The following is a 22,800-nucleotide window of genomic DNA, read 5'->3' on the forward strand; positions in this document are numbered from 1 at the left end:
AATACCCTACATCTTAGAGGAATGTTTTGGCTTCAGTACAAAGTTAGATAAGTTTATCAGCAATTATTTAATTATTCCTAGATTTAATAAAAACATCTTAGCTTGGGCTGTTATAGCAAAATATCATAGATGGTATGGCTTATAAACAACAGAAATTTATTTCTCACTGCTCTGGGGGCTGGGAAGATTAAGGTGCTGCCGAGTTGGTGTTTGGTGAAGGCTCTCCTCCTGGCTGCATATGGCTGTTTTTTCACTGTACCTTCATATTGTGGAAGGAAAGTGAGCTAGCTCCCTGGACTCTTCTTCTAAGGGTATTAATCCTACCCTCATAGCCATATCACCTCCTGAAGTCCCTATCTCCAAATACCATCACACGGAGATTATAAATTCAACATGTGAATTGTGGTGGGGGAGTCCCAACACACAAACCTTCAGTCCATAGCATTTGGTTATGTGAATTATTTTCCACAATTCCTATTTGGCCGTACCTCAACTTGCCACGTTTTTCCTTAACTTTCTCAGAGCCTTTTCCCGAAGTCGATCTCTGTCACGCGGTATTTCATTGCCTAGAAAGAAGATTGTATTGCACATTTGTTCTCAGAATTACTTATAAAACCCTAAAACTTTAAAGCTGGTATTGATTTTTGTCCCTTTTCAGAAATTGAGGACACACCCGTGGTTGTGGTTTTTTTTGTCGGGAAGGATGCATCTTACCCGTAACCTTTGTCCTAGTATGTTAGCTAATTCCCAGTCCAGGATGCCCTGAAATGTTCCTTCTGACCCCTTGGTAATTTTGTTTACCATCTTATTTCCTTTTCTGTATCTCTCCTTTTCTCACTACACTAGTTAGTTGTCCCAAAGTGGTGAGTGGTTTAACTCAAAATCAGTTATGTCTCTTGTTTTGCTCTTGCCTGCAACCAAATCTGTTTGCCTTATGGAAATGTAGTTGATTGCTGAGAGATTATTTTGGCTATATCACAGTAGGATTCTAGTAGCATGGACTTTATAAGCACAAAATATAGAAATTTAGTCTTGAGAAAATTAGTAGTATTCTTATAATTGAGACTTCGGTTATTTTTTGTTTGTTTACTACAAATCAGAAGTTTTCAAGAATTGGAACTAAATAAATTGAACCTGAAAGTTAAAAAAATGTATCTTCTTTTTAGTCATTTAAAAAAATAGACTTACAGAATTATAATTGTGATTCACAGAATAGTCACATTTCAAGAGTAATACAGAAATATAGATTTTTTAAAAAAAGAAGTATACTTGTTGCTACATTCCTTTAAGATTAGGTGACCATACATCTAGGATCACTGGAACAATCCTGGTATATGCCTGTTGTTCCAGTGTAATTATTAATAGTGCACTATTTCACTCTCAAAAGTTGCCTGGTTTGAACAATAAATTATATGGTCACTTTACTTAGAGGAGACTAGCCTTAATTCAAGTGAAGAAAAATATATACATCTTCTATTTTATGTTAAAAATTTCAAAACATTCAAATAACCATGATGGTATACTAACACAAACAGGTTAATAAAATATAAAACTGATGCTTAATCATTTTCCTTTCATATCCAGATATGTAAAAATACTATACTCTCCTTCTAGTAAGTGAATGACATAGTTTAAGAGAAAAATTTAAGTCTAAGGGCAATTAAAATCTTTATTTTTACTTCATCCAATACATAATCTTGTTTTTCAGTGTATGTTATAACTTTCTGGATGCATCATTAATTTTTAAAAAATTCAATAATATCATTGCACAGTAATGAAAAGTAAACCCTGCATTTTTAAGTGGCTTATTGTTATAGTAATCAACATGTAACCAAGTAACCCTTAGTTATGCTTTACAAAATTCTATTCCTCAGACTTATAAAATAAAACCTACCATTATAAAAGAAGTAAGCAATCTTGTCCATTAGCAAGAGTTAGAGTATGCTCTTTAAAACTGGATATTTTGTTGGATACACTAACAATATTTTATACTCATAAACCAGTTTGAAGCCTGAAACACAATTTCATTTATCTTTACATTCTAAGCTTTATAGTGTCCCAGAAAGTGTCCATCTGTTCAGCTGAGATTGCTTCAAATAGTGAGTGGTCAGAAAGACTTAGATGATAAAGGTCAAAAGAGCCTCTTGACCCTGTGATACTTGCCAAAGCAATTGGAGCATCAGGACTGATATACTGTTAGATACAGTTCACTAAATCAGCCTCACTTTAACTGGTAATGATAGCAAAAATACACAGTAAAGTCACTGCTGAAAGAAAACAAAAAGTATCCAATATAGTAATTTATTACCAGTCAGTGGGTTTCCCGCACTCAGCCGTTTTACCCCTGCAGTGGTGAGAAAAAGCAAAAAGGTACTCTAACACTTAGCTGAAAATGGATGCCCCGCTGATACCCGGGATGCATGGTGGCCCCATGATTGCCCATGCTATTAGCTTGGTAATGTCATCTCTATTGTAAACTCAGCTCCCCATGTTCTTCTTGTGCATCAGCTGCAGATTGAAGCTTTCTCCTTTGTCTTCTATTTGTGCTGCCAATCATGCTGCTCTCCACCAACCCTTTGGAGGGAGATAGTTTTTACTAACAACAACGATGTCCAGCCGCCTAGAGCTCAATGGATCTAAAAATTTAATGGCTGACACTTTCATTTACACCTTGATTTATGCATTGTTGGGCTATTTGTTCATTCCTATCCTTCCACCAATGGTTTTTCATATCTTTGTAAGATATATGTTTTTTGTAACTAGTATATCCCTACCTGTTTATAGTTTTCTATGAAATGAAGTTATTTGTTATAAATGTTGAAATGTATTTGGTACAATATGAGCAAAGCCCTTTGTAGATCTTTTTCATTTAGTCAATCAATAAAAAAATCCTTTTAAAAATAGTTACTGGTTTCTGTCAATGAAGGAAAAATTCCCATGGAGAAGTATAAATGATCTCTTTGAACATCAGGGTTTTTATCCATAAAACTATCTTAAGATCAATAATATAGCACTGAGTAAAGACAGATTAAAGACGAGATTTTGCTAATTGCAAGCACAGAGATGGTAAAATAAATTTTAATTCACATTTCTAATTGTATATGGGAGGTGCAGTTTGTGTTTTTGATTTCTGTTTATGTCTGCTTTAAAATAGCTCAACCTTTATAGAATGAGTAAAAATCAGTAAACATATGGATTCTCTTACCTTCCTCAAATACTTGAGTTATTTCAAGGTTTACTTCATTTTATAACTGACAGATACCCCATTTTCCTCAAATCATAATAGAAATTTATTCCAGAAATAATTATAAAGAAAGCAATATTAACGTAGCATTTACAGTTAAACACAAAACATAAACCTGATTTTGTTTTTATAATTAAGGATCTGGTAGTGTATTAAAAGTTTGTTACTGTATACATTTTTAATGGATAAAGTAGTCCTTCATACATTTAGTTTTACATATCAAAGTAAATGACATGCTATAATTCTCCATGGAAATATTTTTTTCAATTAAAATCTAAACATTTTAGGTTTGGTTATGGAAATTGGTAAATTGTTGAAAAGGGTGTAATTTTCTCTTTCTACCAAGACACATGTTTCAGCTTTTAATTTAACAAACATTCTCTAGGATTATTCTGGACTAAAACTAGATATGTGAGGAGCTAGAAAGCTCCAAACCAGAATCAGCCTCTACTCCACTAGTGCTTTTATTTTGACCAGGTTTTCAGCACTTGTATTTGATTACTACGAAGGCAGTTTGGTGGGAAGCATGTCCCAAGCCAGCTCCCATCTATTTTAGAAACTGCAGTGCTCTGTGCTTCAGAACAACTATGGAGTTTATTATCTTTTCAAGGACAAATAGAGAAAGGCATTTCAGAAAGAAAGAATGTTCCTAATAATGCATTTCTGCACTGCGAGGGATTGTTTGACTTGCAGAATAAAAGTCTTCTACTCAATTAATTTGAGTTATTATTACAATTAATTAATTGGTTAATTAATTAGTTTCTGGTATAGAGACAAGGCAACTCATTATACCCCATGTCATAAATATTCATAAACCAAAGAATCCGTAAGTCAGTATCTGGCTTAGCTCTTAGTCTATTTTTTAGACCAAATAATCTAAAATGAAAATTGTGTGAAAGCTTTTTAGCACTGAATAAATGTTAATTTACTGTTACCTTTATTAACAATCCTTTCACTTTTCTTTCTCACTGTATTTTCTACCTTAGAAACATCCAAAGGGCAAGGTGGCAGGCAGAGGAGGAGCTCATTCACCAGGAGTGTGTGTCTTGTTAGGAAAATGACTAGTGTCTTAGGAAAAGAGGGTAAACCAACTTGGGACTCTCCAACAGCTAATGGAAACATGTAGTTTAAGGAAGGTAGCACAGTCCCCAGAATAAGCTGAATCTCAATGGTAAACAGCCTTCAGAGACAAGAAGGTAGATAGGTAAAACAGCATCTAAGTTGTACTTTCCATGAAATTTTTATGTGGTTATGTGTATTAAATCAGTTAAAGTAGATGGCATGTCTTGATGTATTTGAGGGGGAAAATATAAAAGCATTTTCTTTTCCTGGATATCATATCAGTAATATATACAGTAACTTGACTTTTCAGGTATGGTTTATGTTGTAATTTAAGACTTTTCAAAATACAATGTAGCAGTATTGGTTTTCATGTATCACTAATGGATCGAGGGTGAATTTTAGGAAATGAGTGCTTGACAGTACAGGGAGGACCCTGACATTTATGAATAGTAAAGAAACCTCTCTCACTCTTCAAACCACAGCCCTGTGTTAGTTAGCCTCTGTTATTATGATACTTTTGATGTGTTCCTTTCTAGACCATAAAATAAAAACATGTGTGTAGGTCTGTGTGAATGTGTATAAATTCCATTTTCACATAGAAATGAGATATTATAGATTCTGTTCTACAAATTAAGTCAAAAATATTTGGTGGACATTCTTCTATATCAGTACATACACATCTACCCTGGTTAGATTTTTAACCAAGCCTCCAATAAATACTATTTTAGTTTTCTCTTTCAGAAAATCTTTGATGGGGGAAGCTATTTAGGACTATATGTTAATATGCAATTGTTACTAGTTTATGTTGTTAAAATAAACCCAGTATTATTTTGTTTACTTGAAATTATTGCATAAATCAAATTTAAATGACAGGATTAAAGAGGGATGGTTACTCATACAAATGCACCTAGGAAAACCATTCCAATTTATCCAATATTAAGAAAACGTATGACTCAAATAATTTTTTAAATAAAAAAAGCAATAATGATGCCAATTTAATTTATAATAATCTACCATCCCTACTATTATTTAACTTTTTTTTCTGGCAGTTTTAGCAAATGTCAAATCATAAGAAAAAGAAATAAAAAGGATAAAAATAGAACAAATTACTTTTATTCAAATATAGTAATAGTGGATACGCTACATTTGAAAAAATGAATAGAACAGAAAACCTAATAAAACAAAAATTAAAGTTAAGCATAGTAGTGCCGAAAACAAAACTCATATACTAACACAGAAAACACTAGTTAGAAAATAAAATGAATATAAAAAATTCCATTCAATGAATATAGGAAATTAATAGGGATAAATTTAATAATAAATATGCAAGATCCATATGAAAACACATTCTAAAAATTACTGAAAGTCCTGAAAAATATCTTGATTTAGTAACAATGTAATCCCAGACAGAAAGTACAGTATTTTAAAGATTTCCATAGTCACAAATCTGTACATTTAATGACAATAACTTCCAAAATCTCCCTGGTGGGTTTTTGGGAACCTGGTGAGTTGATTGCAAAATTCGCCTGGAGAAATAAATGTATAAAATGAGCTAAGGAAAGTTAAAAAAATGAAGAAGAATGGACATGGGGCTTTTTTCTCAGATGTCAAACATTATCATCTCTCCATCCATCTATCTGAAGTAGAGTTCATTAGTGGTTCAAGAACAGACAAATAGATAAATGGAAAAGGAAAAAAGAGTTCAGGAATGAGGATGTATATAAATCATAATTTGCTCTTTGGAAAAGATGGCACTTAAAATCATAGAGGAAAGTAAATAAGTGGCTTTTGTATAATTGAGAGTAATTTCTGGGAAAAATATAAAATTATATCCTACTGTCTACCTTTAACAAAAATAAACTTAAGATGAATAAAAGTTTTAAACATAGAAACATAGATTACTAGACGAGAATACGTAATAATATTTTTAGTAATTGTGAAGGGCCTAAGAGTGGGAAAATTCTCTAAATATACGTGAAAAACTTATAGTTTTACTATTTAAATTTTAAAAATCATATTGCAAAAACCCCAAAGATCTATAAATTTAAAGTCTAATGATACTTGAAAAATATTTGTAATATATTCAACAGATGATCAATATCTTTACATACAAAGGGGCTCTTACCATTTGATAAGGAAAAGATAAATAATAAAATAGGAAATGGGGCAAATATTAACACAAATCACAGAAAAATCTACAAATAGTCATTAAGTTTTTCTCACTAAAAAAATCAATACATATTTTTATAATCAAATTAGTAATTTCTTAAAAAGTGATGAACTCTTTAATGACATGATGAAATAATTACTCATTTTTGGTTCAAGTGTGTTTTGAAACAACCTTGCTGGAGCATAGTCTAACAATTTAACCAACATTTTAAAGGCACATATTTTTCACCCTGAAATTCCATTTCAAAGAATTTTTTAAAGAACCTGAAATGTGTTCTATGATTTTAGGCACAGGTATGTTCAAAGAAGGCATAGAAAACAGTGGTTTTCATTTGTAATCTATGGAGAAATGGCTTACTTGGGGAACACTTTTGCTCTTCCAAACCACCCGAAATTCTGCATCAATAAGATTTTGAGGAGTCATAGTTCAAAGTCAGGGCAATGACATCCAAGTATGCCAAGACCCAAGAGTAGGGGCACCCTAACTGAAGCTCTGGGTAGACAGAAACCCACTGACTGGACGCAATCTGTTAGGAAGCAAGTTGACTCTTGACTGATCCTGTAATTAGGTGCTTAAATGGGCTAGTGTTGTGAGGCACTTATTTTTCACTTAGGCGACAGTTTCTTAAATGAATTCCTCTGGTCACAAAGATGGGCTTGTGGAAATGTGCAGGACTAACACCTGAGGGCTGAATCCCAAGTTACCAGAAACAAAGGCATACTTAATTATTTTTAAACTGTGCTGGCTTTTATTTGTTATTTTTCAAAAAGACCTGGAATAACATCTTAATCATTATGTTTTGGTATTGAATAGTTACTAGAGGGAGGATGCCTTGAAATAAGTATGCTTGCCCTCAATGTTTACATGACTTGGCTGACCTGCACTTTTAGACTCAATGAAGTCTTCTGTAAAAGATCTCATGTTTTATGAACTCTTAACAGAACAAATTCCTGTTGGTATAATGCACTGAGGTTGAGGCACGCTCAGCTATTTAGAGGTTGGAGTGGGTGACAGTAATGGTATTGATACTTATACATATGATGAAGACAAAAGGTAAATGTTGAAAAAGAAATTAAAATGTCATAAAAGAAATCCAAGGAAGGCAAGATTACAGCTGAAAGAGGATATTAGAAAAAGTTTGTGTAGGGAAATCTCTTGGGGAAATGAGTTTTCATTAGGGGTAGAATTTCTGAAGATGGGTGTTAGGGCATTCCCAGCATGAGAAGAGGCACAGAGGCAAAGAAATCAAAAAAGCTAAAAAGCCAAAACTAGCTACTAACAGCAGAAGAATCAGGCAGCAGTGCCAAGCACAGTTTGCAAATAGGAAAGAAGGTTGGGGGAGAATTTGAGTGAGATGAACTAGACTGCGAGGTGCATGCTTCAGGGACCGTTGGTCTTGCTCACCACTGAGTCTTCCACATATGGCACAGTGCCTGGCATGTAGTAAATGCTTAGTAAACATCTGATAGATGAATGAATGAATCATTAATGAAAAGTGAAGGAGGGAACATGGTATGAGAGGCATTGAAGGAGGACTTCAGAGAAGGAAAATATGATATTCAGATTTAAGCCTGGTTCACTGGAAGAATGTTGCTGCCAGGGATGTCAGGAGATGAAGTGGACTATCTTAGTGAGGAGACTAGTACTGCAGTACAGATCCAATTAGGAGAATCTGCTCCTCCAGATTTAATTTAATTTAATGGTTTAAAAGTTTTAATGTAGTTAGTCTGGATATTCAATTTAAATATATAGTTACTTAATTTAAAAGATTTTCTTGTATTTGCTGTTACAATCACATATTGTAATTAATTGTGCTTTGGTATGGTAGATCAGGTTATAATTGAATTTTACAAACATTTTCAACTTAATTTCTATAACTCCATGCTGACAGTGAAATAGCTTTAACTGAGATGTTGACATAGAAAACTTTCACCTTTATTGACAAAAAGTATGATTAAAAATTGAATGACATGCCACTTCACTCAAGACTTTAATAAAAGTTTTATACAGAATAAGTAATAGTAAAGTGTACTTAAAGCCAGGCCACTGATGTGGCCATATACTTATTAACAGTAGTTTTCTAATATACCTCTACTGCATTTTAAATATAATCACCGTACTTTCCTAATATTTCTAATAAATGCTTTCTCATTTATTCATTTTCTTTTTTTCTTTCATAGCTCCTTATTCATTTTTGTGAATATTATTCCTTCAATTTCTCTTTGATGATTTTTTTTTTTTTCAGTCCATTCTAAAGCATTGATTTCATCTGGAGTAAGTATATATCTCAGCTTTTATTTTTTAGCTATTAGATTTTCAGTGTTTTGGAATTTTGGTTTATAGACTCATTTCTAGAGCAATTTTCTTGTGTTTTTTTCATTTTAGTGTATTTTATTTTCCTCCCTCCCTCCCTCTACTCAGCTGATATTCTCTGTTGGTTTTACTGTTGCGTCTGTCTACCTTTTCAAGGTCCTCAGTCCAGAATAAGGCCTGGACCATACTGATACTAAGTATATTTCTGTCTAATTAGGGAATGAGCTTGTGGGTTGATTTAGTTACAAGTTAAAATTGTTCTAGGTCAGCTACCCTCCATAGTGACGTTAACCTCAGGGGCTAAACTCTAAAGCCTGGCACCTGCTTAAAGGCCTGTGACTTCACTTCCACACTCAGCACTTTGTGTTTCTGTCCCATTTTGGCCCTCGAAGATGTCTATTTTGTTTTTGAGCTTGTCTAAGCCTTTTAACATTTCTTTTAAAAAATATTTCATCCATCACTGGTATCCATTTGGAAGAAATAATTTGCTCCAAAGTCTAAACTTTGCCATCTTGACTAGAAGTCAACTGATATTTTCAAAACCTCTAGGATTTGTTAGTTTGTCATAAAACAGAAGTAGTTAATTAAACTTAAAAGCTTTTGCGCAGCAAAGGAAACCATAAACAAAATGAAAAGACAACCCTCAGAATGGGAGAAAATATTTGCAAATGAAGCAACTGACAAGTGATTAATCTCCAAAATATACAAGCAGCTCAATATCAAAAAAACAAACAACCCAGTCCAAAAAATGGGCGGAAGACCTAAATAGACATTTCTCCAAAGCAGACATACAGATGGCCAACAAACACATGAAAAGATGCTCCACATCACTAATTATTAGAGAAATGCAAATCAAAACTACAATGAGGTATCACTTCACACCGGTCAGAATGGCCATGATCAAAAATTCTACAAACAATAAATGCTAGAGAAGGTGTGGAGAAAAGGAAACCCTCCTGCACTGTTGGTGGGAATGTAAATTGGTACAGCCACTATGGAGGTTACTTAAAAAAGTAAAAATGGAGCTACCATATGACCCAGCAATCCCACTCCTAGGCTTATACCTGGAGAAAACCATAATTTGAAAGGACACATGCACCCCGATGTTCACTGCAGCACTATTTACAATAGCCAGGACATGGAAGCAACCTAAAGGTCCATCAACAGAGGAATGGATAAAGAAGATGTGGTACATATATACAACGGAATATTACTCAGCCATAAAAAGGAATGAAATAATGACATTCCTTAGACATGGATCAACCTAGCAACTGTCATACAGAGTTAAGTAAGTCAGAAAGAGAAAAACAAATAGGGTATAATATCACTTATATATGGAATCTAAAAAAATGGTAGAGATGAACTTATTTGCAAAGCAAAAATAGAGTCACAGACATAAAGAGCAAACTTATGGTTACCAAAGGGGGAACGGGGGGATGAATTGGGAGATTGGGACTGACATATATACACTACTATGTATAAAATAGATAACTAATGAGAATCTACTGTATGGCACAGGGAACTCTGCGCAATGCTCCATGGTGACCTAAATGGGAAGGAAATCTAAAAAAGAGGGGATATATGTATACATATGACTGATGTACTTTGCTGTACAGCAAGAAACTAACACAACATTGTAAAGCAACTATACTCCAATAAAAATTAATTTTAAAAAAAGTAGCTGTCTGAAGTTTTTAGTAGCAAAGATGTAGGCAGCTACTGTAATTTCCTTTTGTATCCATGTACTGTATTCTCTGCTTTTTGTGGCATGAGTTTTAAAGGTAACTTCTTATATAATATATTAGGTATATTAGGTCATAAATTCATCTACGTTGCAGAGTTGTTTCTCAGAAAATTTTCTACTTCAAGAAATTGTGTTACCTTTTCTGTAAATTTACCATGTTTGTTAATCATCATATAATTTCTCAGTGGTAGTGTTCAATACACAGATACCACATTTCCCCCCACCCCCCATCATCTGTGCCATCCTTACTTGAAAAACTCCCATTGTCACAAATCTTTTGATGTGGATACTTTCCCTTGAGTATAGATACATTTTCTAGAATTCCTAATCTTTTTTCTGGCATGAACTACACTTGCAATGCATCAACTGTGACTTCCAGTTTTTTGTTTATTTAAAGAATAGGAAGAATTTAGAAAATTACAGAGTAACCAGAGTGCTGAATCTTTGTATATTTTTATGATTATTTTCTGATCTGCTACATGGCTTCATCCATACCTAGTTAAAAAGAAGTTGTTAGAGTGACTCATCACCATAGAGTCATTCAGATGTCAGGGAGGAAGAAAACTTTCCTGTACCCTTCTAGGTTCTTCTGGCTGGTCTAAGAGTTAAATTGACATGAGACAGATTAACAGGAGAAAATCAAATTTAATTTTATACTTATGGGAATCCCACAAACATGAGAGGGTTAGAGATAGAAAGGTAAAATGAGGTATATATGACATCCTGAGCTAAGGAAGGGGATAGGAGTCTGGGGCTTTCAAGGACAGGAGGGTCATTCACAGGATGATAAGCAGAAGAGCACATGTATGGGTAATTAGACGTTTGCCTTGACATATAGATGGAGCCACTTAGATAAAATCTATCTCTGGTTATAACTCTTTTCTGGGAAAAATCCCCAACTTAAATTCTTCTAGCTAGTTAAGGGAGGGGCAGTAGTTTCTCTTGAACTCTCAGGGTCTGGATTACCTTTAGTTCAAAATAATCCTCATGCAAAAGTGATACATTTTGGGGAGGCTAATTCTGAACCTCTATACAGATTACTAAACTTTGTTTTCTCAGGGGCTACATTTTACATGCAGAATTCCCCAATTTTTATATAACTTATTAAATTACGCAATTAAAGTTATAAGCCTGGGAAAGAATATTGAGAACACAAAGGTGAAAGTACCGACAAGCAAACATCATAGTTCCTGTGATTAGAAGGCAGAAAGTACAACATAGCCTACCAGTGGTCAGGAGGATTGTAAAGCATGGGTTAATCTGTTGAGTTAGCTGTTATAAAGGTCCAAACAAAATTTTTACTTTAAACTAAAAATAAAGTTATAATTATTAAAATGTGATTTATATTATATTTAACAAAATTTAGATTATGATTGTAATTATATACTACTTCTTTAGAACAAATCATGTGTTTTGTTTTGTGTATTTTTTTAAATTAAACTGTATGGTACATAATATGTTACATTTTACTTCATGTTTGAATTTTATATTGAATAATATAGAGTTATTTTAGAAAACCATTTAAAAGATAATCAAGCGAAAACAAAAACAAAACAAAACAAGAAGATAATCAAGTGTTTCACAGGCCTCTCTTATATATTTTATGTTACAAGTTTGTCATTTGAAGCATCTGAATTAATTTTCTCTTCTTCAGTTGTTAACTGGTCTTCTCTGCTGGATTCTTATTAGTCAATGACAATGGGTATGACTCAGATAGTTCCAATATCCCTGTCTGGATTTAGTGTAATCCTGCATTTTTAACAGTATTTGCTATTTACTTTGCAATTGGATTGCATTATTTGATAATCAGTCAGAACCTGACTGATGGATGTTAGAAAGGGAGGAGTGTTTGGGTACTAATTTTATAAATGATCAGCTCATTAGTAAATATTTTCATATAATGATTACTTTTTCTTCCTTATACATCTCAGTGAATATGGTGTTTCATAAAAGGAATGCTTAGCTAATGAGGACCCTCTGTATATCTTAGAAACAATAAATAAAAAAACATTATTCCATTCTTTGAAAAACTTAAGTTGATAATATCATCTGAAGAATAGATAGAAAAAAACAGACTTGAGAATCCTGACTTGGCTATTTACCAAACGGGTAACTTTGAACAAATCACTTTACTTCTCTGTCCCTCATTTTCCCTTGTGTAAGGGGAAGGGGTCAGATTAAATCATTTCTAAATTCTTCTTGCTCTAACAAAACTAAATATCTAAAATATTTGCCAGTTATAATCTATATGTTTTCTCACTTAGGATTTAAATGTTTGTACTAGGTATTATTGCACAAAAATCACAAGAGTGAGCAGGTGAGTGTAATTTTAAGCATCAGTTTTACCAGCATTTTGTATCTGTGGTAGGTTGGGCAGGTCAGATTCTTTCAAAACAAACTCAGTGGGGGATTCAATTTGTTTTCAGGAAGAAGTTTTATCAGAACATGTTGTTAGACAGTGCATTTCCACCTTCAAAGACAGAAGGTAAAAACAGTCTTTTTAAACCATTTTGTCTTTCTGAATCAGATAGGAAAAGAAGAGGCACAACTGAACACAGTAAGATGAAGAAAAAAATAAGTGAATAGACATTTTTTTTATAAAGATGTTAGACTTATACCTTCACACCTTTTACATTGTTTTCCTCCAAACGTTTGGGTCTTTTTTGGTTTTCTTTTTTACATGTATACTGGGCTGTTGAGAGTTTGAATTTTGTGTTGTTAACTTTAGTTTTACCTGTCATTTATTCTGGGTTCTTGCTGATAGTAGAAGAATAATTTCTGCCTGCTGGCCATCTGGGATTCTACTTGTAGACTTTCTGACTCAGTAGCTTTTCCCCAAATCTGTGTACTTCAGACAAAGAGCTCAGCTCTGTGTGCCTCTTTCTACTCCCCACCTGCTGTTTAGAGCATTCACATGTAGATATATCAGTACCATTTTACTCCCCAGCCTCACAAAGTTCAGAGGTTGGAATGGACCATTGTTCTTTAGTGCCACCCTCTTGCTGTCCTGATTGTAAACCATACCTCCACTCTTGCCTCAACCTGAATGTCAGAGAGTGAGACTAAACATGATGTGAAGTTGGGGAAAAAACCAGCACCTTCTGATGTATGCAAAACCTGGACAGTACATTTTGGGGAAGTATCTGCCAAGCAATCAGAGAGCATTCTATAAACAACATGTAAACTAATAACTTAAAATTTATATTTAGCCCTCACATTTTTGCAGTGACATAGATTGAATGAAATACTCTTGTATTTAATTATTTATTCTAGACTTTTTATTGTAACCAGATTGGTGAGTGTTTCTAAAACACTCCTGTTATAATGATGGTTTACATATACTTTATCATTCGAAAAGTAATATAATTACATTTCTATTTTTACACAACATCATTCAGTCATGATTTAGCAGGTTACTGTTATTAGAATTCTTGTCTGAGTAATATATTGTATATAGGTAACATATAAATATAAATAAGTTTAAGAATTACTGTAACCTTTGCTACACATTACTAAAAGTTATGTATTGCCCAGTTCATGATATGTTAAAACCCAGGAATTACTATTATAGGTATTTATTTGCTTTCTATGTTACTTATGTCTAAAACAATGGTAAATATTGTTTTTCAAATCCTTTGGTGATGTGACTTTAAAAATATACTATTTCTTAAAAGATTTTAAAATGCTCAAACAATGATCACTGGCTAGCATTATAACATTTAATCATTTTAGTACATTCAAATATAACAATGGTTTATACATATTGTCCAATGGACTTATTTCCAAATGGAAGCCAACTTTGTTGTATGTTAAATAAAATTGGAATAATATTTGTGATTTGAAAATATTGTAAAACATCCAGTTGCTCCTGAGGCTTAAGGTGATCACATTTAGGGACAGAAATTTAGGATTTTTTTGTTTATGGCAGTACAATGGGCCTATTGTGGTGGTGTGGATCTCAAAATAAGAAGATGAGACCAGACCAGGGAATGTGTATACTGCTAGAATCATTGCTGTGATTTTTGAGTGGCCCAGTAATTGAGGAGGTCTAGCTGTTGTGTCCAGAGAATATTATTGCTTAGGGAAGTGGAAGTGCACAGGAGGGCAAAACCCTGTCTTCAGCCTGCTTCATTAACCCCTAATTCAAAAGAAACTATGGCTATAGTTCGTGAATAGGTGACTTCCTTGCTTAATACCCTTCAAGGGTCATAACTGCTCTTTGAGTAAATTTGAAACTCAACAGTTTGCAGGGCTTCAGTGTAATCTGGCTCCTGTCCTGTCTGTCTCATTCTGTAATACGTTCCCGTACTCTACTCTGTAGACAAACTAAGATTGTCACAGTGCATGATCCCTACATACCTTCTCACTCCTCTTCCAGCCATCACTCTAGGGGGCTTCCCATTCTCTTCCCTTTGCCTGGAATACTTGGCCTCTCACTTTTCTTCAGTTCATTTCTCCCTTATCTTTCAGATCTCAGTTTGGTGTCACTTCTGCTTAGACTCCTACTTGTATCTTTCAGGCTGAGATGCCTTCTTCAGATCTTTCTAGTTTCCTATATTTTTGCTTATACTGCCCTCATCTAAGCTATGTGGTTAGTGCTTGGCACATTTGTCTCTCCCCTCTGAGTGTAAAGAATGTGAGCTGCATCCATGCAGATGCTGGGTCTTGTTCTGTATTGGGTGGATAGCTTCTCACACCATGTTCTACTTAATACATACTCAGCAAGGACCTCTTGAATGACAGCTGAATGAAAGAAAACCAGGCATAAACCCAAAGGATGGACTGGGAATGGTAACCTTCAAGAACATGAAGTAGCATCTCAATTAGGGAAGATGATACTCAATATTTTTAAGACTCTTGATACATATTATCACAATAGTTTTGAAAAATGTTAAGGACATCTAGATCTTATCAGAGTTCACCTTGAAATGATCACTCAACAGTTTGGGATACTCTACTTTTTGTTTGTTACAAATCTGTGAAAATTCTAGCTAATTTAAGGGATCAAAACTGGTATAGTATATAAAATTTTATACTTGTTTCCTTTTTATTGGGACAAATGGTTTAAAAACTATTCCCCTCTGTGATATTTTTTAAATCTCCTTTTCTCATTTTTTCTCTTGAGTATATGGCTAATTAATTTTTGTGAGTTCTTTAAATATCTAAAATATTAGCCTTTGATCATTTATGCTGTAATTGTTTTTCTTACACTTTTAAGTTTAACCTGATTAATGCACTTTGTTTTTTTAGAGGTACCTGTTAAAAATATTTAGATAGCCATATCTATTATTAATATTTTCTCTGTCAATTTGTATTACTTTTTTAAAACAGCATTTGTTTTGTATGGTAAAATACAAACTTTTGTAGGAGTTTTAAAAATAGATATAATCAGGAGTCATAAGAAATCTGCAGTTTTGTAAAAAATCAAACTGTACTTTTCAAATCTAGGTATTTTCTATCGACAATATATGTGAAGTTCTTGCTGTGACATTATGTATTTTATAAAGGACTCTTTTTAATATCTACTTAATATTTTAATGTGTGCATATACCATAATGTTTTAGCCAAATCTCTATTATGGAACATTTACTTTCAGCTTACTGATATAGAAAATTTAACAATGAGCATTCTTTTTCATATAATTTTGTGCATCTTTGTAATTTTACCCCAGGATAAATTATTTTTAGAAGAATTTCTGCATCCAAGGGTATATAATAGTTTAAGGTTATTGATACATTTTGCTAATTGCCTTCCATGAAAGAGATACCAGCTTACACCCATCACGCAGTGTGTGAGAGTGCCCATTTTCTTGCTCCATTATCAAAACTGAGTATTTTAATTTTTAGTGTTCTTTACAAACCCAATTTCTGTCTCTTTGTAGGCTAATAGTCTGAACAACAGCGCTGATTAATTCTCTAAAAGTAGTGAATAAAGTAGTTTAAAATTCATCCTTAAAAATAATACATGTTAGTTTAAATGAAATTTAAGGCAACTCTTAGAGGTGAAAAACAAAATGAGAACACAAATCCAAACAGGAGAGAGAAGGCTGAAAGACCATTTGCTAGTCTCTGGGTTCTCTCAGCTTTGGTTTTAACTGTGACACAGGTAATTAGAGGTAATTAGAGGGAATGTCCAGGCCCAGTGTATTGATGGGAAGTTAGGTTGGAGAAAATTGTGCAAATCCGTTATTCTCTAAGAGCTGTATATGCAGTGAAAAAGTGAACCAAGGTGAGGGATATGTTCCACAAATGGAGATAATAAATATTTTTCTGTTGGTTTTAGCCCAAGATGGATGGGGGAAAGTAGGTTTGCCTGAAAATTGATAACCATAACCTAACTTCACACAGATTGAGGGTTAGGATTCACATTACTTGCAAGAAATGAAAAACTCTTAAGGTAAAATTTTTATTTAAATAGGGACCTGCTGGTGGTACCCCTGAGTACCTGGCAGTCAAAAATACAAATACTCTCTTGAAGAATGCATCTTTAACCCATGTCTCAAAGGATTCTCACCAATAATGTTTCACACATACACACACACACTTACAAAACATATAAGGAAACAGGAAAGCATCAGCAAAATAAAAAAGAGTCATATTCACAAGGATTTCAAAAATTGGAACTATAGATACAGAATGCAAAATAAGTATGCTTAAAGAAATAAAAGAAGGCTTGAAAAATGTAAGTAAGAAATAACTGACTAAAAAATGACCAATTTGTCAAATAAAACTTCTAGAAATGAAAAATGTAAAAGTTGAAATTTGAAAATCCATGGATAAGTTAAATGACACGATAGAGACGGGGGGAAGAAAACTGGCAAATTAGAAGAAATTCTGAAGTGATTGCCCAGCATGTGACACAGAGAGACAAAGAGATGAAAAACATGAAAGGGGATAGAGTGACAAATAGCTAATCAGAGTTCCATAAGGGGATAATAGGATAGAGAGAGAAGATATTCAAAAAGACAAGTCTGAGAACTTCACAAAATTAACAAAGGATAGGAATACTCAGATACAATGTAAGAAAGATTGGGGGAAAACATACACACCTAGAAGAATCACAGTGATTCTGTGATTCTATGCAGAATATTAAAGACAAGATCTAAAAAGCAGCAGAGAGAAAGGCCAGATGGAGTGACAGACTATCAGCTCTCTATGTGACATGTCAACCACATCAAAGGAAACCAGAAGACTGCAGAATAATGCCTTAAAATTGCTGTGAGAGAATAAGTTAAAATAGTATACTCAGCGAAACTATCTCCTAAGAAAAACATGATTCCGTTGAGAGGATGAACAAAGTCAAAGTTGATTCTTTGAAAAGAAAATAAAAACTGAGAAACTTCTGGTAAGAAAGAAACAAAAGCAACAAAAATAATGTCAGAAATGAAAAAGGACCCATAGTTATAGGTGTTACAGAAAGTTTAAAAATTACAGGCAAATAATATAAGCATCATTTTGAACAATTATAAAACTATCAAAAGAAATTAAGCACTATCTAAATAAGTGGGAGATATAATCCGGAATTTGATAAACATCCTCAAATTTATATAAAGAAGTAAAAGAACAGGATAGGAGAAACTACCCAATCACCTCTTAAAGTCTTTTCATGAAGCTGTTATACAATGGAGTATTGTGCAGTCATAGATAAATTGATTAATGTCCCAGGGAACAGAGATCAGTAAGAAAAGGACAAATTCACAAATAACGTTGGAATAATTGAATGTCAAAATTTTAAAAAACATGAAAATTATTCCCAGTTGGGAACCAAACACAAATATGAAAGAGAAAAGTAGGAAAGAATTAAAAAGTTGTGTGGAACTTTAAATTTTGGGAAAAAAATAGGTAAATAATTTTATATCCTCTGGATACCTATAATTTTTAAAGTAAATATTTCATAAATTTGATAGCATTAAAATAGGAATTCAGTGTTCATCGTAAAACACTATTAAAAATAGAGAAACGACAGGCCACAAATAGAGAGAAGTATTTGGACCACATAACCAACAAAAGATTACCTCTAGAATGAATGTATAACCCTAAAAATCAATAAGGAAAAGACAAACGAAAGTTTATAGAAGCCATAGGCAGACACTTTATAAACAAATGTGAAAAGATAATGAAATATTGCAATGATAATTAATGGTAATAATTAAAAAAAGAAAATTAAAACTACAAGGGATACCATCTTATATCCCCATATTGACAAAAATGAGATCCTGTATTAATAAGGATGTGGAGCATGGAAACTCTTTATACTACTGAGACTACTGAGTAGTCTCTACTGAGACTTATAAATTGATACAATTATTTGGGAAAATCTAACAGAGTTGAAGTTGTGCGTATCCTATGAATTATCAGTGTCACTCTAGAAAGTTTTGCAGATGTGCACCAGAAGAAAGTCTTCACCAGAAGAATATTCACTGTGCCTTTTTTTCTTTTTGTAATACTCAATCTTGAAGATAATTTAAATATCCATTTAAATGAATAAACTGTAGTTATCATATAGTATAATACTTTATAGTGGTAAAAATGAAAGAACTACAGCTGTAATCAACAAATATGAATCTCACAATCGCAAAATTCAGCATAAATAAAGCAAATCATGGAAAATTATAAGCAGCATAATTATATTTTTATGAAAATTGAGAACATGCAGAATCAAATAGATTAATTAGGAATAGATATTTAAGATTAGGACACTAAATGAAAGCAAAGAAATCATAAACATGGAATTCAAGATAGTATTTAACCTCTGACAGTAGGCAGGGGTATTGAATCAGAGCAGGTTCTATTTCTTTTTTTTTTTTTTTTTTGTGGTACGCGGGCCTCTCACTGTTGTGGCCTCTCCCGTTGCGGAACACAGGCTCCGGACGCGCAGGCTCAGCGGCCATGGCTCACGGGCCCAGCCGCTCCGCGGCATGTGGGATCTTCCCGGACCGGGGCACGAACCCGCGTCCCCTGCATCGGCAGGCGGACTCTCAACCACTGCGCCACCAGGGAAGCCCAGCAGGCGGATTCTTAACCACTGTGCCACCAGAGAAGTCCCATAGTTTTACAAAAAGGATTTTTTCTGGCCTAATAGAACACATTTTCCCCAAAAAATACAGTCGTACACCATCATTTAAATATATTTGGATGATATTCCATTGTATATATATACTAATTGTTCATTCGACAAATATTTATAATACTGTATAGTAATAATAATACTGTATAGTAGCATTATTTTATAGGCATTGGGAACAAAGGGATGCACAAAACACCAGGGGTGGAGTTTGAGTGATACTGGGGAAGATATACAGTAAACAAATAAATATTTCATATAATATAAGGTAATAATTAGTACCATGAGGAAAAAAAAGCAAGGAATAAGACAGAGAGTAATAGGTTGGCATGAGAGTATATGGTACTCAAGTAAGGCACCCTAAATGAACAGGAACATAACTGAATTGTGGGAGCCCACCATGCCAGTATCTAGGGCAAAATCATCTTATAGAAAGAACAAATGCAAGTCCACAAGGAGAGCCTTTAAAATAAAAAAAAAAGCAATTTGATACTTGTTCACATTTAGGTTACTTCCAATTATTAAAAATTTTAAACAAATTTCGAGAGACCATTTTTGTTAAAAGACTTCTTAAATTACTGCAGGTGCTCTAACTGCTCTTCTCAATTTTCATACCCACTTTTCCCCTATTGTATGTTTTCATGGCTATACTGATAAGAAGATATGAAAGTGTATCTGGAAGAAAGTTAATCTGATGCCATCTTACTCTATAGGCCTAATTCATATTTTTTAGAGGAAAAAATGAAAGTTTTAGAAAGGAAAAGTTTTTCAAAAAAATTAGAATATAGAATGTTGAATTTAGAAGGGAATTTTTATAGCTAAGGCAAAAAATTAAAATGCCTTGGGTTGTGTTGCTACTTAATTTCTTTTTATGCCATTTTAATATCATGGAACTTTTAATAAAATCACTTAAAAATAAGAACTTTGACACATAAATTTTTAAAATCTCCCTTAGGTCGCTGATGCCAAGTGTTTCTCAGGACCTTTTAATGTCTTGCCTGTGAAGACAAAATGGAGTAACATTGGTTTTCATATCCTTCTATTTGATCTGGAAAACCTTGTTGAACTTTTGCTGCCAACTCCAATCTGTGACGTTGACCCTTCCAATTCATTCTATGGCAGTGAGATCCTGAGAAGAGCCAAAAGCACAGTAGAGAAGAAAACACTGACACTGAAAAGAAATAAAACTGCCTGTGGTCCTCTCTCAGTGGAGGCACAAGCCAAGCCTGTTAGTGAAAGCCCAGCCCAAGGAGAAAATACCGTGAAGTTATCAGAAGAAAATGATGGCATTAAAAGGCAGAAGAAAATAAAGAGCTCCAAAAAGATGCACCCTAAGCAATCTAGAAAAGTCAATGCCAACCTCACAATAGACACAGCTAAATTGCTCCTATCTTGCCTTTTGCCATGGGGAGTGGATAAAGAATTAGACAATCTTTGCATTAAGCATCTCAATATTTTAAAACTTCAGGGTCCCGTTTCTTTAGGACTTGCTTCAAATGAAGATCACTTCTCATTGATGCTGCCAGGTTGGGATTTATGCAATGCTGAAATGAAAAAAGACTATTCAAAAGTAAATTTGTTTTCCAGAAAAGTTTTGGACTTGTCAAATAAATACACTTCCACTCTTCCAAATCAGGCTGGGATGCCAAGAAGACCGGAAAATAATTCTGATTCTTTGCAAGAGCCAAACACTATCTTTTACTTATTGAGCAAACTATTTTTAGTTAATAAGTTAGTTAACATGCCTTTAGAACTGGCATGTGGAATTGACAGGTAAGACATGCTTAGAGATTTTGACTATTCTTATTTACGACATTAAAAAATTATCATTATTTGTTATATTTAGCTCTCTAGCCTCCCTCCTCCCCCTCCCTCCCTCCTCTCCTTCCTTCCTTCTTTCCTTCCTACCTTCCTTCCTTCCTTTAGATGAAGAGTAAATATGCAACATCTCCTTTAGCTTAAAACAATTTTAAGAAAATCTTCCTTTTAATTCTTTGAGATTGGAGACGACTTTGGGCAATACATCTATATGTTTTAAGATTTATTCATCCAACAAATATCCATTGCTCTCATAATATGTGCCAGGAAATTCACAGTACTGGATGCTGAATGATTCAATAGATAGACAGATAGGTAGACAGATTCACACACACCTTGAAATCCATTATACTTGTTGTGAATTAAGTATGAACAAAAAACATTTAAATAAATGCCTATGATGATATACTTCATATATCATTAGGAAAGGAAAAATTTGAAAATTTCATACCTCAAATCCCACTGTTTAATTCATACTTCGGCATATTAAAATAGAAGAGGTTATCATTAATTCACTTATAGAAAGTACAGTTTAGTAATAATAGGCATTGTTTTTTGAGTGTTTAATATCTACTAGTCACCATGTAAGCCCTTTACATACATGATTTCACTTCATGTGCACAGCAAAGCTGGGGTTTAGGTACCATTATTTTGTTTATTGTATAGATGAGGATATTGAGGCTTATGGAGAGAAAGTATCAACCCCAATATTAATTCAGAGCCTTACAAGCTGATTCAAGGCTGGGCATCAGTATAACTCCAGAGCCTGATTGCTAACCTTGACTCTGTGTTTACCTTCTCCCACTGCTAAAATTCAATATACTTTTTCATAGTCTGATGTTAGGAGATTGGATTCAATTCATCAAGTGCTTACTGAATATGTCTTTAGCACTAGCTCATAGAAGAAATATAAATAAATTTCTCATTTGGGTAGGAACTAATTGAAATGATGAAGATAATGCACATGAAATAAGTAGAAAACACTGAAGGAACAAGGAGAAATATTTGTTGTATAGGTAAGTATTATAGGTGGTCAGAGTAAAGAGAATAATTAGTGTGAGATGAAACCATCAGAAAGCCTTTATAGAAGATGTGCCGTTTGAACTGCTCAGTACATGGTGGTAAATAGTCCTTGACATTTCTATTCTTTGGTTAAGAGCTCAGTTCAACGAATATCTGTGTCAGGTACTAGATAATAGAGTTCCTGCCTTCAGTGAACCTACAGTCTGGTAGCAAATCCATATGGATTATGTAGATTCAGTGTTAAGCTCCCTATCATTATAATGCTTCTATGCTATAGGGTTTTCCATTTTCTGTTTGGTGGCCCTAATAATGAGAAAACAGAGACTGTGAATTTCATTATTCATATACTTAATTTTCCTCTAT

General features: G+C 33.6%; 1 protein-coding gene across 1 annotated transcript in view; it reads left to right on the forward strand.

Moving 5' to 3' along the window:
* The window catches only part of WDR72 (WD repeat domain 72), a 205,527-nt gene that overhangs the window by 94,785 nt on the left and 87,942 nt on the right, over positions 1-22,800 (forward strand). The window contains exon 15 of the mRNA XM_033436956.2: positions 20,552-21,369. Within this exon, the coding sequence (XP_033292847.1) occupies positions 20,552-21,369 (818 nt within the window). The remainder of the gene's footprint in view (positions 1-20,551; positions 21,370-22,800) is intronic.

The sequence above is a fragment of the Orcinus orca genome, chromosome 2, assembly GCF_937001465.1.
Source record: "Orcinus orca chromosome 2, mOrcOrc1.1, whole genome shotgun sequence".
Classification (NCBI taxonomy): Eukaryota; Metazoa; Chordata; class Mammalia; order Artiodactyla; family Delphinidae; genus Orcinus; species Orcinus orca.